Source organism: Syngnathoides biaculeatus, chromosome 5 (genome assembly GCF_019802595.1).
Source record: "Syngnathoides biaculeatus isolate LvHL_M chromosome 5, ASM1980259v1, whole genome shotgun sequence".
Lineage (NCBI taxonomy): Eukaryota > Metazoa > Chordata > Actinopteri > Syngnathiformes > Syngnathidae > Syngnathoides > Syngnathoides biaculeatus.
Window position 1 is genome coordinate 18,957,718 of NC_084644.1, and position 18,282 is coordinate 18,975,999.

Consider the following 18,282-nt stretch of genomic DNA (forward strand, 5'->3'; position numbering starts at 1 on the left):
TGTCGTCCTGCTCAGTGCTATGTCCACTCACCTTCTCTTCACCCATCTCTGTCGACCACTGACAAGCACCAGAGTTCAAAACTACATGACAGATTACCGCCACCAAGCAGGTTATGTTTTTACCACTTGCCTCATTCACCAATTGCAAGCACGATGATGCAAAACCTTTTACACACTGTAACATTGTTGGAGACGAGGAAACACTCATGTATTTATCACTCGAAATGTGAATAATTTGTTGCTGATCCAAATTAGAATTGATTGAGCTTGGCAGGGGTCTCTACTTCACCGATGGTGCTTCTATTTATGTCGTCATACTCAACAAAAAAGTCAAACCTCGAAGTACCTCGACACATTTAGGCTACAAGGCTACAGGTGGCATGTTAATTTGGCAGATAAAATAATTTTCACATGACCAATAAGCATATCTTTGCTTTTTTTTTGTTCTTCTAATTCATCGCAACCCTCATCTGTTCACTTCAATAAATTGAACTCACAGCAAACAGATGCACTGATTTTTAGACAGACTTTAATTTGTTGCAACACTTACACCAATAGTGGCCCTTGAAAATTGTCCTCCATTAAATTCAGCAAATGTAATGCAGACTAATAACAGTTTCATTATATCTTATTGTTAAAGATGACATTAAATTATTTTCTTTGATTTCTGTGGCATTAATGAATTTTCTCTGGTTTTTATTCAATGCTGATTCCAAGACAAAAACATCACTACATGTAGACTACAAATATATTATGTTTCTAGAACAAACTATGTAAAACTCCAGTTTCCCCAATGTAATCCAATGGTTAACTTATTTATGCACCTGTGTGTTGTGCGATCACATTTGTTCAGGGCAATTAAGAATATTACAATGGTAGTCAAAACATTCCCTATTGTGTTAATAAAAAAGATTTATGAGGAGGGTGTAGCCTTTCACTCTTGAATAGATAATTTCTCTATTATTTTCCTCGTGGAAGAGTTGGAATCATTGAAAACATCAGAGGTGAAGCAGTGTTTAGGCACAACCATAGAGCTGTTTCACTATCAGTTTCAAACAATAGAAGAGGTTTTATTGGAGGATTATTCAAATGTTACATAGTGTATGTGTCAAAAGTAGTTGCCACCACCCTTTTAAAGGCATTGCCATTTGTCACTGTATCCAGTGCATTAGGCTTTAACAGGGGTCCAATTGCTAAGATCCTTTGACCAGAGATCGCCTGATAAACTGAGTCTAAGATAAGGTACTAATGTTAGAGGTGGCGGAGAGAATACAAACTGTGATCTCACACTGATACGCTTCTTTAAAGTCTATGCTGTTTTTCAAGCAGGTGGCTGTGCAATCAATAAAATGGATTAACTGTAAAGCTATCTATAAAGGTTATCGAAAAAGTTGAACGCTCTGGCAACCCCACAAAACAATTTTTGTCATGTGTTGAGCTATTTCTCTGGGGGAAATCTGATTATGATTTTCCCTACCTGAGGATTAATTTTCAGAGATAGATGTTATCAGAAGAAAAATAGAAACTGTATGTGAACCTTAAATGTCTTGAATAGAATGGCTGCAATTCTATCTATCCTTTTAACTGTCTCACATATTAACAGTCTCCATCATATTAATGCTGCATAATGTTGTTCCTTATCGACACCCCCCCCAACCCCACCATATGCCTAATCTTCTGCCTGCTGTACCTGTATCAACCCCCACAGAGGCTCAAAGCATTTGATTTACCATCAGCGACTGACCATCGAAAAACATGTTCTTCCCAGTCAGTCTTTGATCACTTTCTCTATTTTTTCTAAACACAGAGACAAATTTACACTTCGCCAAAAAAGCAGTTTGGGTGTGCAGAAATGCGACTTTCCTTTGTACTTTGTCTCTCATTAAAAAAGCATTGACATATATTCACAGCTCAGCCTTGTATGTGTATGTACGTGCGCACGTGTGCTTGTGTGTGTGTGTGTGTGTGTGTGTGTGTGTGTAAGAATAGGCGGTTGCCCTTGTATCAGTGCCATTGAAGGTGTCAGGCTAATGAGCATGGGCTGTCCTTAGAGCAGGAGGGTTTGGGTTGTGCCATTCACTCTGCATATTTAAATGTCTTGTAGAGCTTAAGTAGGCCCACTTTTCCATGTCAGGGCAGCGTTCATTCCTGCTGCGGCCATTAATTATAATACCTTTGTGCTCCAGTGTGGCTAATAAGAGTGATGTATTGCACCCTCGTGGCATTATAATCATCTGAGTAAAGTACCTGGACTGTGCTGAACTTCCTTTCGGCACCAAATTTAAGGCAAAAATACTGGCAACAAAAACAGGTGGCTTCCTCCTTTGGTCTTCCTGGCTGCGGTGGTTAATGTTCCCGCATGATAGTGTGTCACGCATTTAATGTGTCCATAATGTTATAATCAATTATCTGAAATGCTTGGGTATTGATCAGTCAGGAAGGCTCATTGTGTGCCTGAGAGGGAAGGCAGCAAAGCCATACACAAAGGTTAAAAGGACATATTAGTTAGTCATTGTTTTGCTGCTCATCCCTCCGTGTTCACAATCTGCATAAGGATTTACTACATTACTTTGTTATTACTTTCTCTGTCTTATAACAGCGGACTGGTGAACTGGATTTTGAGGAGCTGCTTCTTAATATTTGAAGCATGTCTCTTTGGTATTGAATCTGTTCGTTACAGATGGGGTTTAAAAGATCACATTTTATTACATTAATCACCACAAGTTAATGTGATGATATGTGCTTTATATTTCCTCCTCCTAACGGCATAATCAATGACCATTTTTATATTCATTGAAAAATCCTGCAGATATGAAAATGAGTCCCGGCACGGCTTTTAATCGACTTTGGGATCTTGAGTCAGTAATTAAAGAGTTCCTTCAGTGTATATCTTCTAAAAGCCCTTAGCCTGGTTTTCAGGCCTGGTTATGATCCAGCTCGCCGCCCCCATCTCTGCTGTGCTAAGTAGGTGTGAAAACCATTGTCGCTGAGCTTTAGGATAAAGGCCTGCTGTTGGATGCAACTGGTCAGGCACACACACACACACACACACGCACACGCACACCCCCACACACACAAACACACACTCACAAGATGATCACAAGCACGTCCTCCAAAAATTTAAGAGCACAGACAACGGTGAAAAAAATATCCTGTTATTATCTCAGAAAAAACTGTTTAGTACTCATCAGCGCCCATCACTCCCTTTACATGCTCTCTCACTATTGTTGTTTTTGTCTGGGGGTTTAGCCTGCGGTGAATGCAGATGGACATTTATGTGTCAGCAGCCATTATGCGAATGTTCAGTAATGGCGTCTAGCGTGTGTTTGTGGCAAATGTGGGTGCATTGGAAGAGCATGTCGTCTGGTGCCAGCGCGCTATACAGTCTAGCAGAGAAACAGCCTGCCCAGCGGGAGAACAATGCACATAAAAGGCTGCTGGAGGAAGCGTCTGGCTCTGACGGCTTCCACGTGGCTCTGAATTGAGCAGTGACAAAGTGCGACTGTGTGCGTATGGACATGTAATATAGACCCAAGATGAAAAAAGAAATAAAAAAAACAAAAAAATAAAAAAACCTTGGCTATATTAATGAGTTGACAATGAATGTTTAAACGGTATATTAAAGCCCACAGTGATTGGTATTTCATCTGTGTTTTGTCACCCTCCACAGTGCGTCCCCTCCTTCTCTCGTGCTCCTTTTGTCTCCGTACAGCCTGTTTTACAACTTCTCTATTACAAATGTGCAAGCTTTAGCCTCAGAAGCAGCCACTCCTCTCTACCCAGCTCCAGATTGAGCCTGACCGCACCGAGTTATCGCGTGGCTCAGCGCAATCAATTATTGTTGCAGCGGAATCATTAATAATTTCCTAATGAAAATTATTCTGTTGATCTCTGTTGTCTTTTAATTAAACGTAATTAGTCGGCTGCTCTAAGCTGTGGTGGGGACTCCTTTAGGGTACAATTTTGTTTTAACACAGTGATAATAAATTTCTACATTGTGCCACTTGTTTAGTTATTATTCAGTCACGCCATTTTGCTATGTTACAAGATAACAGATTATAAACCCTGACATGCCCTGTTTGCTGCAGTTTTTTGTAAAAGCAGAGGGTTTCATGTTCAACTCTCTTTGCAGCAGCATGTCACATATGTCTATGTTCTCAAGCAGCCTTTTACATTATAGAAACAAAAGTATGCGTTGCGTGTCCACGTCAGTTCATCTTTCACATCACAAGAGGGCTTCAGTGGGCCAGCATCGTTAATGAAATGGCGGCATGAAAGGGATCTGAGATTGAGGACTTTTAGTGACTATGAAAAAATACAAAGACTCAAAGTGAGTTAGCTTATTCTTATCTGTTTGGGTTTATGTAAAACATGCTAGGAACATTGGTCAATTTCTGCATGAACAATGAGCTACGTTTTATTGTGAAGACTGGATCGGAATGTGGCCTGACTTAAGAGGCTTACAGTTGAAATATTCAGGTGACCTGAATAATGCCACATAATATGGTTACGTTGAGGGTGTATCAGATAACAATGGGGCAAAAGCACAATGACGGATCCTGAAGGCAGTGAATGCAATTCTGAAAACATGTTGCCACTTTAATAAATATTAGCAGTCTAATGTTAGGCTTCTAAGAGGGCCAAAGGAAGGAATGACTTGACCTACTGTTGACAGTAAGGCAGAATTGCCCAATGGGTATGGCTGTGAGTATTTGGGGAACAGACGGTCAACTGTTTGCCACTTGCGACCAGAGTGTGGAATCTGCATTCAGAAATTCTAGTTGCTTAAAAGACGTGTTGAAGTTCCCATGTGCACAACACTAAACCCACAGTTGCCATGTACACTACACAACTGTGTTTATTTTATGTAATATTGACACTGCATGAGCATTCTTCTATACACACAGTATGTCCAAGAAATGTACAGTAAATATACACATGGAATAAAATGGAAAATGGCAAAGATCACAGATGAATATGAATATGCATGTTAGCGTAGTTAGAGTGCCAGGTAGTACCGTGATTCACAGTCGGGTGATATAAAATAATTTTGTGGATAAAGAATTATGCCAGTCGTATCTTTAACAGCTTCACACAGCTAAGAAGATTCACATAAGGATGTGTATTCACTGAGCATTTGTTAGATGTCCTCTATTTTTAGTGAGTTTATCAATCTGTTTATCTGCACAGAAAATTCCCAACTGGTTCCTATCTTTGTCTCCGGGTCCCTGTCTGTCATCCTGGTGCGCTCCTGGTGTTCCACTCTTACTGTAACACGTAATTACTCTGCAGACTTTCTGCCTGTTTCTAGAAGTTCTGTGCTTCAAAGAAATTGTCAGAGTGTGGAGAAGAGCATTGTGGGAGTTCCAGGTGGATTTCTTGATAATGAGAGCACAGTGGTAGAGTTGAGCACTTTAGTAATGGCTGGCTGCTAAGGCTCTTCATGGGAGTTTAATGTAAAACAAACAGGGCCACAGTGACGGCCTGAGAAAAGCAGATATTGCATTTGCCACAATGACACTTCAGGGCTATTGCCACCTCTTTTTTTTCTTTTTTTTTACAAGTGAAAATTAGTCACAAATAATTTGTATTTGTATTCATGCATATAGTATTGCATTCCAATGCCTCGAGCCTTGACAGTTTTTGCCTTCAACATTTTGGGTTAAAACTTTCCCATCAAATAACTATCAAACCAAAGCAACAAAGCGGAAAATGTACCATACATCTGATGTACCTACAATATATTTACTAAATATTATCCACACTATATGAGTGTCGCCTCAATATGAATGCTGGAGCATACTTGAATTTTAAACTGCATGTAAAGGTGAAATGGAGGAATACACACAGAGCATATAAGTGCCTTCTCAGTAGTCCTGCAATGAGTACTGCGCTGTCTGCAAGGGACCAGGAGCAACGCAGTACAATTCCTTGCATGTTCAAATCAATTTGCACACAACCCGGTAGTTTTAATCACAATTGTGCTGATATTTGTTTTAATTACAGGGGCAGATTTTGCACATTTCAATTTCCTTCGCATAATTTGATACACATGACCTCTGATCCTTTTTAAAAAAAAACAAAAACACGTGGACTCAAGTCAAAACCTACACACAATTCTCTAGAACTTCATACGACAGTTTTGTAATTCTTCAACAAGTAAAACAAAAAATTAAAACAACTACAAGCACAAAAAAATGGACTGGATATTTTGTTATTTTTTTCATTGTGCCGGTCAGTGGGAATGCATCACGGGCGATCTCACCAAACCATCCTTCTGCTTCCACTCTCCATTTCATACATTAGACATAAAATATTGCTACAGTGCAACAAATGAGATTCTTTCGAATGAAATCCAGTCACTCCCACTATGCATGTTTCGCTGACTTCAGAAAGTATTGGGGACAGATGATGAGCAGTTATGTCAAGTGTAAAGTAGAAATCACAGGATACGACAGTACTCGGTATCCACTCAAACCAATCAACAGTCAGATCGATCCCCATCGATTCATATGACCAGACATCCAAAGTGAACGGTTACTATCTTTGCAGGCAACCATGAAGAAAGTCAAGACCACCCAAACGAGAGCCAAAACGTACTCCGCGAGCATACAGCGCAGTGAGATATTCCCTGTTTTCAATAAGTAACACATCTGAAGGAGCAACGAAGCAGACCACAGAGGGGAAACAGCAAAGATAGAAACAATCTGGGCCACAGCTTTTCAAGGTGGGAGTAAAGTTGCAGCTGGACTCCAAAGAGAAGAAGGGAAGAGCCTTTGATCAATCAACGCTATAGTTGTGACACTTCTAAATTCCATTTCCCAAACTGGTGCCAAAAGCCCCATATTCTCCATTGAAATTATTTTTCAAACATTTTTTTAATGTCAGTGTCCTCCACCAGAGGCTGCAGACAGACCACGTCTCTGAAGTAGTACATATTCAACTTCTGCCACTAGATTTAAATTAATTCGTTGTATCCTGTTATCACACATCAGAGTTTAATGATTCGCTTGGAGGATTTCCCAATAATGAACTTAATACAGTACAATCCAGAACAACTGTCACAGGGGGGACGTGTGGAGATGTCATGTTTAATTTAATAAGGTTGAAAAGAAAGTAACAAACAAAGCAATTGTGACCAACACAGCGATGTGTGAGTGGTAATGTGGTGCATGTGATGTTTGTCATACATGGACGTATGCCTCACGTATGCTATCTTTTCATAAATGTATGAAGAGTGGCAAAGCAAATTTTCCACCCCCCACCAAAAAAAAAAAAAAAAATGGCAAATCCTGTTACTGGAGCCTCATTTTTGTTTTGTACAGTAAGTCCACAAGCAAAAAGATTGAATTTTAAAGAACTGTGTAATCTTCTTGAACAGCTTATCAAAACTTTAATGATCTGGTGATAAAGAGCACAAAGTTAAGTATCCGGTTAAGAGGATAACTCCCGAGTGCAGTCTAGTGATTAGTAAATGAGAATTGGGAGACTGAAAATCCTGATTGCAAATCCCACTCCTGGCATTTATTCACTTTAAGGCAGAAGACTCTCCATTTCAGTTTTTGGGGTATTGTCATGGGGTAATCATTTTTAAAAAGTCTCTTCCCTTCACCCCGTGCAATGTTAAACACAAATATTGTTTTCATGTATTCATTTTGTACCTCTCCATGTAACACACGTCAAGACGTAATTATGGTTGCGGAAACCTCACATTTTGATTAAAAGCTTTAGTCTCAGTGAGAGACACTTTGAGGCATCCTTGTGTCCAATGTGCAACACACTAGAGTGTTTGCCCGTTGTATTGAAGATTTTTCTGTGACAATCTTACAGGCTGAAGAGTTAATGATACTGTACGTGGACGTGAGTTGATCCTTTTATGGTTGTCTCAACTTTGAACATTTCCAGGGTACAAAATAATCACAAGTGTAAAAGTAAAACCAAATGAAGAAAAACCAAATCTTTTTTGGTTGTGTTTTCATTTGAAGATTTAAGAGTTGGCCGAGAAGTTTTTCACTGACGTCACATGACAATGAATTCCAACAAGCTCACTTTTATCCAGATCCTCACCGTAATTGTTAATAATTGTTATAATTACTCCTTGGCCTACGTGCCACCCCTCTACAAAGTTTTATACCATATTTGGAGTTGTTGTTTTTTTGCACAATTCTGTGAAAAAGAATATATCATGTCAAAATAACTACTTTAAAATTCAAACAACAAAGCACATGGTGACCGTCTTACAGCATTATTGTATTTAACCATACACAGTAGAAGAAACTGCACAAATGAAGTAGTGGTCTCAATTCCTACATTGTTCTTTATCTCCTCTAAGAGTCAGTATAATAAGAGAGGGGCGGTATTATTTACGGGGGAGAAATCTAAAGACGATTAACTTTCTGTGTCAAGTGATGTTTCTCCGTTCTTAATCACAGTTTTAATGATACAAATGACCTGCTGGATGAGAAAAGCATATAACAAGTGAGTGTGTGTCCGTAATGTTGAGTTTGCTCATCCTTGCAACCATCGGATAGCCTGTGGCTCAGAGAAGCACGAAGCGCAAAAGGGAAGAAGGCCAGGAGACAGGCAGGTGGGAGTTGAGTGGATGGAGGATGGTTTGTGTTGTGTCTTTGCGGCGACGTTGTGCTGTGTTGTGTTGCAGTGCGAAGAGATAACACGATTCCACAGTTGCTTTCTTACCTTTGCTGTACACCACACAGTTGTTTTTGTTGTCCTCTGCTCCCTGCCAAGTCACATCCAGCAGCCACTTGGGGCCGGCGCTTAGCACCACCGGGACCGTGCTCTTCGTCTTCTGGAAGGGCCCAGATAACAAACATTAATCATTTTCCCATTTTGGTGATTAGAGAAACACTAATAACCAACGTTTTCCGTGTACGCTGTTCTGAATGGTCAGTCAAATACAGATAATTTGAGAAACTATACAGCGATCCCTCTCCTTTTTCTAAATATTGCTGAGATGTGTATGTATTTAGTCATGGTCTAATGAAAAAGGGCTCAAGCTGTGGTTGGAAAAGAGAAAAATTTTGCATAAGCAAAAACAAGTCATCCAGCATTGACAATCGAGGATGTCGAGAGACTGTAGGGTTCCTCTGAAGTGAAGAAAGTATTCAGAAAAGGCTGATGACTTTCAGAAGGAAGGAAGGGAGAGTTCTATAGACAACTTTGGGCACACTGTACCACATTATCGGCATGATCTCACTAATTTCTGAAACAAGTAGGGAGGAATTTAAAGATTCAATATCTATTTCACAGGCCGATTGAGGTTAGAGCTTTTGCAATATGTTGAAAAATTATACCAAATGTGTAGTCATTTTTCTTCTTGGTCAGAGGTGAAACAGGGGGTTTTTGAGAGGAAAATGAAAAGAAACAGATAGAGTACAACATACTCTTAATAGGCTTGCGTGCTCGAGTGCCACAGTATGCGCTTGTGGTATTTATTCATTTATCGTAAGCTTCCTTTTTCCACGTTGATTTCGAGTGTTGTGTTGTTGATTGTGTGCTACTGCACCTGAGTACAGAAGTCTATGACTGCCTTCAAGGAAAACTGTCAGTATTTCAATAGCATTACTTTTTTTTAACCCTGAGGCCCTTCTTCATTTGGGTGGTACAGAACTACGAGCGAAAATGGGGTTGCCGTGCAATCTCAACTCTGTCCATCTGCATAATGCAATGGAAAATAAATCGTCTTTTTTTTCATGCTTTTTACTTATTTCTGAGCATGGCAACAACCTTCAAGGATGAATGCAAATGTCACTAGAGCATGCTAAAGGTCTGAATTGGCACAGACATGCACATAAGATGAGTGTGGTGCTGGGGCAGTGTGTTCCCTTGCCCCCCCCCCACATCCCCATCTTCCTCCTCATCCTCCTCTTCCTCAGCCCCCCACCCATTTCTCTTTTCATGAATTATATCTAGTCACAGGCTAGAGGACAAAGTGATTTTTTGGGAGTGCAAAACACGAGAACATCTCGGAGAGATGATGAAAATCTGTTTGTGATTTTGGCTCCAAATGTAAAACAAATATAGACTCCAAATGAACATGTTATATTTATCCAGCATTCAGATACAGTATTTTGCTCTGCGCAAATTGCACCACCAAAATGATAAAAAACAGAGGGTGAATTGCAAGCTTGATACTCTTATTTCTTCTCTTGGCATCGTCTTATCCCACCTTGGCAGCAGATGAGAGAAAGACGACCTCTGTAATTTAAGTCATCCTGGAATTCACACTACAAATTAGCCTCACAATAAAGTCTTCTATCTGCCGAACCTGAAAATCTCAGATGCCTGTCAAAGAAGCAGAGCAGACTGGCCGATGGTTGCTAGGACGACTATCTGAAATGGGAATCAGATTAACCCTTTCTTAGATCTCTAGACTGGAGCCATCTCTTATTCAGCTATGAGAGGTCTTTCTGCCATCCCCCAGAGCCTTTGGGAATTTATGATATTCCAGCTGCTCTCGATGTTACCGACATAGACGGAACACCAACCCAAGTTGACATCTTCATGTGGGACATTATTCCCACAACTCTTTCCGATTTATTGCTTTCATTTTGTCACAGTGGGTATTACATATTACTTTGTGGCAACTGTCAATTCCAGTTTACTTTGCTTTACCCTTGTAGCAAAGAAGTGATGACACTTTCTTACTGCAGATTTACATAGATCATCCACAGTGACAAAAGTGTTCATGTAGCAGCCGCCACAAAGACAAAGAGATGCAAAAGAGCAAGTATGGGCAACATATTTAGGATTAAGATAGTCTGGCGTCACTGCGGGCAGGAGTGTTTGAAAATGCAAATGAAAACATTTGTACAACCACATCACTTGGCCTAAGTGGCTACTATGCAGAGAAATGAAGATTGACAGGCAGAAAATTACAATTTCCCTCAAGCGCGGGACAATATGATGAACTGGTTTGTGATAAACAAACTCATCCTTTATCCAGCACATAATGTACAGTATATACAGTACACAGTGTCTACGCTCAGTGTTGGGGAGTAACGAATTACATGCAACATTATTCAGAAATTTAATTGCAAATTTTACATACTTGTAAGGTCTTACATTAGTGGGAGGAAATGTGGAAGTAAATTACTCCTGCTTTTGAAAATTTCTATGTTGACATTTTTACTCACATTTCCCTGCAAAAACTCAAATTTTTTTTCATGTCAACCGATGTTTCATAAACATCTTCCGCCCCCACCCCAAATATGACCTTAAAGTGCCATTAGTTCATCTGATATATTGAAAAGGTAAAACTCATAATGTGCAGTTAAACTTTTGAAACATAAAATAATATTGACTTTTGAATTGTTTCAGTTTTTATGGAACATTTATTTATTTGGTTTGTCACATGCAGCACAATTGTATAAATCATACAAAATGGATAAAAACACGTTTTTTTCCCACATGCAGTACACATATAGTGCAAGAAAAAATTTCTATTGTGTATTTACATCATAATTCTTTTGTTATGAGTTTATTATATATGTATGTGTGAACACATACATGGTTAACTCCAAAATAATGAGCTATGGTGTTAATCCACTTTTTTAGTGAAAACATCCAAGGGTCATGTCAATGCATTCATTCAAAATTAAGAAAAGTACATCATCAACAATAATTACTTTGGGAATGTAATTGAAAAAGTTATAATACTTTTACATTTTCAACAGAGTAACCTAATAAAATTCATATAACAGTGATGCTAACTAAAATAATGTAGGAGGGTTGATATAATTTCTAATTACAAGTCAAATAAAAAAGACACACTTGACGATAGAACCTGTCCAGCCCCCAAGACGCCCACACACAAGTTGTGTGTAACAGTTTTTCCGCCTTCTGCCTTTACCTCAATGGTTTCAATACTCGCTTGGTTTTTCCCTGAGCTCTGTTACCTTTCCTGGTGTAAGAGATACAGTGACACAAACAGTGTAGTCAGCGAAGAGATGATTGCAAACTGATGTGCCAAATTCCCTATAAAATGAAAATCAATATTTCCACAAGTTGCTGAAACAGAAAAGATAACCTTCATTGATTTTTGTGGGACTTAGCCGTCTGTGATAAGATCTAATATAAATTTTCAGCCACGCGGATTTGGATCAGAGTAGAGCACGGGTTGAACGATAAGTTCCGTACACATCTCTCAGAGTTGGAGTTTTTTCTTCCTCCCCTTCCATCTTCCAAGGCTGGGCTGCACTATTTATAATTGGCCCTGTGTGTGCAAAAGCTTCTATCAGGAATCTGTTCTAATTTTTATTACGGAGAAGCTAAAGCCTGTTCCAGATAATTTGGAAATTTCAGGGGAATTGTGATAGAGCTGATGGCACAGCCGGACTGACTCCAGAAAGGAGCTAACCTGTAATAGCCTCTGTGGCTGCGCTGATTAAATGTTGCCATAGATGAAAGACCTGCCATCCCCGCAATAAATTAACCAATCACACAAATCCCAAGTCGCTACTAATCCCTCCCTGATACCGTGATCCTCTGATCAGCTGAAGGAGGTAAAGAAGAAAGTGTCTTGTGACACTCTAACTCCCAGCTTCCCTGTGTAAACAACAAGCTAATGATATCACCACTGACCATTTCACCACCAGTGGCTGCTCTTAACCTGCTCCGTGGTCGGGGCAGGTGAAATCGATACAAATCTTGGTGGGAATGATTATTTTCCTCACGGCTTTTTTCTTGCTCCCTCCACCAAGGTCGCTAGCCCTGGATCCGTCTTCTCTTTCCAGAGCTGCAGGATTATTTTGGACAACTGAGAGTTCAAAACTGCTCGGACTGAATATCTCATGTCATTCAATGACTTTACAGGGGATATTCCGGAAAATTTAATTTTTAATTTCTTTTATAGGTTTATGGAGTGCCTGCCCACCCATCTAGTGTGAAATAAACTTTGCCTCCACCTGAAAAGGTGTCTGTGAGTGAGCCGTTCTAAATTCTGGCCAATCTACACAAAAGACATACTCACAATGATTTTATGTACTCAAGACTCGGTAGTTAGGTTTGGCAAAGATCCATCACTTACAAGGCACGGCTAAAAAAGACTGGCTGAAACAATGAATCTATATCAGGTAGGTATGCAGACTATGTAGTTTTATAGGATGCACAGATATGCATTGGCTGACAGTGTTAGCTTCAGATAAGTGACACTTATTTTATTGCTCAGTTGTAGACGTAGTGGTGATGGGACAATGTGAGCATTTGTGTGAACCGTTGTGTTTCCTGCAAGCACCATGTCTCATTTTATATTGTAGCATATACTTGTTGTTTTTCAGACTTCTGGCTTTTCCTACCATAACAAGTCACTCTCATGATTTGTTTGGTATAGTTTTTACGCTGGTTGCTTTTCCTGATACAACTAACTCATCAGTTCGGCAGTTTGTTGAGAAAGTGTTGACTTGGCAAGGGAAAATGAAAATAATGTTGTCTTTGTGAGTACTAGTTCTTTTGTGCTTCACAGTTTGTATTCACATCTGTTTTATTACACTCTGAGCTCAACATGCAGACACACCTAGCTCAGGTCAAAGCAATGAATGTATACTTTGGTACAGTCTGGTCAAATCCTGGTTCATTGGTAGAATAAGTTAATTTTGTCTCCATTTGAGATTTCCTGTTTTATTAGCCGTTGCTTAGTCCATCTCGTGCACCGTCAAACATGAAACTAAAATTGAAAGCATGCTATTGTTTTCTCACAGTGATGCTACAAATAAACTGTGGTCCGCCTTGCAGTTACAATTGTCCTGTACTCCTGAACAGTAATTGTTGTGAGTATATGATGAAAACGTGTGTTAAATGATGTAATACTTTTTCTATAAAGTGTGAGAGCACTATTTGGTTTGTCTATGTGTGCCCTCATAACAGTTTGTGCAATCTCGTTAACTAGGCTAGTACATATGCCAGCTAATACTATTTGATGAGCCTCATGTGAATATGGTCTGTTTTGGTGGAAGAATCTAACTTTCATTTCATTCATGTAACATAGATGCATGATTCTGTACTTTACCACCATCTTGTAGCATCTATATGCAATTACAAACCTTTAGATGCAAGGCAGCAATTATTAATCGATTTTTGCTATTTGCTTGGTTCTTATTCACCATAATTTTAGGAGGCAGGACTGTCTGCAAATAAATCAGATCCACATTTTTCTGGGGCAATGACTATGAGGATGTTCCTACAATAATGTTTAGAGATGGAGATAGGGCTAATTACGCAGCAACCTAGCCAAATTCACAGGGTAAGAAAGTGAGTGCAAAATGCGAAATGTGAAACACACATGAGCCCCTCATATTGTTTTTTCCTTGTGAAGTTGTTGCTTTATCACCAAGCTGCCAAATAAGAGTCATAATTAGCTGGCCTTGTACACCAGCAATTTAAAGAAGTAAATTTTGCAAAATATCTCATACAAAGTCTTTAAAAGCAGCCCTATGGCCGGTCCCAAGCCCAGACAAATGCAGAGGATTGTGTCAGGGAGGGCATCCGTCTTAAAACTTTACCAAACGAATATGAGGATTCATCTAAAGAATTCCATACTGCATCAGTCACGGACTGGGTAGACAACATCCACCCCAGGCACCATTAACATGCAGGATGCTGGTGGAAATTCAGCTACCGTAGGTCGTAAACGAAGGAGTGATGGAAAGCAGATTCTTCGGCAGAAAGAAAAGAGGAGAAAAAGAAGGAAAGCACAGAATCTAGAATACAAAGTGAATGTTGGGACTATGATAGGAAAATCTCGAGTGCTGGTTGACATGATGATGAGGAGAAAGTTTGATACAGTATATTCTGCTTCCAGGAGGGTGGGACAGTAGTGCATCTGGTTAGATCACCGGCCTCTAGCTTCTGAGGACTGGGGTTCAAATTCCGGCCCTGCCTGTGTGAAGTTTACATGTTCTCCCTGTGCCTGCGTGGTTTTCTTTGGGCACTCTGGGTTCCTCATACATCCCAAAAAACATGCAGACTCTAAATTGCCATGAGGCGTGTGATACTGAGTGTGACTGTTGTCTGTGTCTCTGTGTCAGTGATAGCTAGAATATGCTCCAGCACTCCCTCAATCAGAAAATGGATGGATGGATGGATGGATCCAGTAGAGCAGGTGGAAAGGCAGTCAGGCTAGAGGTTTAGCAGCAGTATTGCATTATTTTACCAAGGTGTAGATGAGAAGAGAACTGGAGTAGAGGTTATGGTAAAGGAAGAGTTAGCTAAGGATGTCTTAGAAGTGAAAATACTATCAGATGGAGTGATAGGGCTGAAATTCAAAATTGCTGATATGTTCAATGTGATTAGCAGTGATCCCCCACTTGAAGGATGCGACGTAGAGGTGAAAGGGAAATTCTGGAAGGCGGTACACGAGCTAGTTCTGAGCACCAGAGAGAGCGAGAGAGAGAGAGAGAGAGAGAGAGAGAGAGACTCCTGATTAGTACAGATTGGATGGACATGTTGGTGAAGGAAACAGGGGTAATAAAGAGGTGATAGGTATGACATCCAAGAAAGCATCTTGGAGGAACAGAAGGTGGTAGGCTTTACAAGAAAGATGGAAATAGCGGTAGTGAACACATTTTTATGGAAACATGCAGGTGGATTACATCTTGTGAAGACGATGTAATCTGAAGGAGGTTTACTGACTGTAGGTTAGTGGTAGAGGAGAATGTGGTTAAACAGCATAGGAAGGTGGTGTGTAGGATGACTTTGGTGTTGGGGAGGAAGATAAAGAAGAAAAATGCAGGGCAGAGACTCATGTGAGAGACTCGAGTGTTGTGAGGCCTTTCTGGAAGAATTGAGAAAGGCTCCCGGTGGGTAGGAGGAGCTTCTAAAAGACTGGACCACTACAGCCAAGGGGATCAAAGAAACTGCCTGGAGAATACTCGGTTTATCTTCTGGCAGCAAAATAGAGAAAGAGACTTGGTGGAGGAACGTCACAGTATAGGAAATCATATTAGGGAAGAGGTTAGCTAAAATGAAGTGGGACACTGAGAAGACCATTGAGAGACAAAATGAATAAACTGAGATGCTAAGTAGGACAAAGGTAGAGGTAGCAAAGCCCAAGCAAGAGGTATAAGATGACATGTTTACCAGGTTGGAGATGAATGAATGATGGAGATAGGAAGGATGTGCAGCAGGCTAGGGTGATAAAGGATAGAGATGGAAATGTGTTGACTGGTTTCAGTAGTGTACTTGACAGATGGAACGAATATTTTGTGGAGTTGATGAATGAGGAAAAGAGAGAAGGAAGAGTAGAGGAGGCAAGTGTGGTACACCAGGAAATGGGAATGATTAGTAAGTGGAATGTTAGAAAGGCATTAAAGTAAAAAAAAATAAGTGAAAATGGAAAACCAGTTGGTACTGATGACATTCCAATGGTGGTATGGAAGCACCTCGGAGAGCTGGTTCGGAAGTTTTTGACCAGCTTCTTCAACAGAATTTTACCAGATGAGACAATGCCCGAGGAAAGGCAGAAATGTGTCGTACCCATTTTTAATAATAAGGGTGATGTGCAGAGAATTATAGAGGAATAAAGTTAATGAGCCACACAATGAAGTTATGGGAAAGAGCAGAGGAGGCTAAATAGAAAAGAGTATTGCAAGCAACAGTATAGTTTCATACCAAGAAGAAGAACCACATATGGATTATTCACCTGAAGGATGTTGATGGAAATATACAGTGATGGTCAGAAGGAGATACATTGTGTCTTTGTGGAGCTAGAGAAAGCCTATGACAGAGTAATCAGAGATGTACTGAGATACAGTACAGAACACCATGCTATATTGCAAGTTCTCCCACTAAGAAATCATGGAAGGGTCTGAAATTTTCATCTTAAGTGCATGTCCACTGCGAGAGAGATAATGTAAAAAGAAAAATCCAGAAATCACAATGGATGATTTTTTAACAATTTAATTGTGATAAAGATGCGAATAAGTATTTCAACACCTGAGAAAACCAATGTTAATATTTGGTACAGTAGCCTTTGTTTGCAATTACAGAGGCCAAACATTTCCTGTAGTTGTTCACAAGGTTTGCACACACTGCAGGAGGGATTTTGGCCCACTCCTCCACATAGATCTTCTCTAGATCAGACAGGTTTCTAGGCTGTCGCTGAGAAACATGGAGTTTCAGCTCCCTCCAAAGATTTTCTATTGGGTTTAGGTCTGAAGACTGGTGAGGCCACAACAGGCCCTTGATATGCTTCTTACGGTCTTTGGTTTTCCTGGCTGTGTGCTTCGGGTCATTGTCATGTTGAAAGTCACAGCCACGACCCATCTTCTATGCTCTGACTGAGGGAAAGAGGTTGTTCCTCAAAATCTCACAATACATGGCCGTGGTCATCCTCTCTTTAATACAGTGCAGTCGTCTTGTCCCATGTGCAGAAAAACACCCCCAAAGCATAATGCTACCACCCCCATGCTTCACCGTAGGGTTGGTGTTCTAGGGATGGAACTCATCATTCGTCTTCCTCCAAACACGGTTAGTGAAATTATGACCAAAATGTTCCATTTTAGTCTCATCTGACTACAAAACCTTCGCCCATGACTCCTCTGTATCATACAAATGGTCATTGGCAAACTTAAGATGGGCCTTGACATGTACTGGTGTAAGCAGGTAACCTTCGGTGCCATGCATGATTTCAAACCATGACGTCTTAGTGTATTACCAACAGTCACCCTGGAAACGGTCCAAGCTCTTTTCAGGTCATTGACCAAGTCCTTTTGTGTAGTCCTGGGCTGATTCCTCACCTTTCTAAGGATCATTGAAACCCCAAGAGGTGATATCTTGCATGGGGCTCCATTCCGATTGAGATTGACCGTCATGTTTAGCTTCTTCCATTTTCTAATGATTGCTCCAACAATGAACATTTTTTCAGCAAGCTGTTTGGCAATTTCTCCGTAGCCCTTTCCAACCATGTGGAGTTGTAGAATTTTGTCTCTGCTGTCTTCGGACAGCTCTTTGGTCTTGGCCATGTTACAAGTTTGAGTCTTACTGATTGTATGGGGTGGACAGGTGTCTTTATGCAGCTAACGAGCTCACACAGGTGCATTTGATTCAGGATAACACATGGAGTGGAGGTGGACTTTTAAAGGCGGACTAACAGGTTTTTGAGGGTCAGAATTCTAGCTGATAGGTTTTCAAATACTTATTTCCAGCTGTATAACACAAATCATTAAAAAAAAATCACACAGTCATTTCTGCATTTTTCTTTTTAGATTATCTTTCTCACAGTGGACATGCACCTACGATGAAAATTTCAGACCCCTCCATGATTTC

At 40.2% G+C, this 18,282-nt stretch overlaps 1 protein-coding gene across 1 annotated transcript in view; it reads right to left on the reverse strand.

The window, feature by feature from the left end:
• zfpm2a (zinc finger protein, FOG family member 2a) overlaps nt 1-18,282 on the reverse strand; it is a 145,711-nt gene that overhangs the window by 37,056 nt on the left and 90,373 nt on the right. Inside the window, exon 5 of the mRNA XM_061820568.1 lies at nt 8,698-8,809. Within this exon, the coding sequence (XP_061676552.1) occupies nt 8,698-8,809 (112 nt within the window). The remainder of the gene's footprint in view (nt 1-8,697; nt 8,810-18,282) is intronic.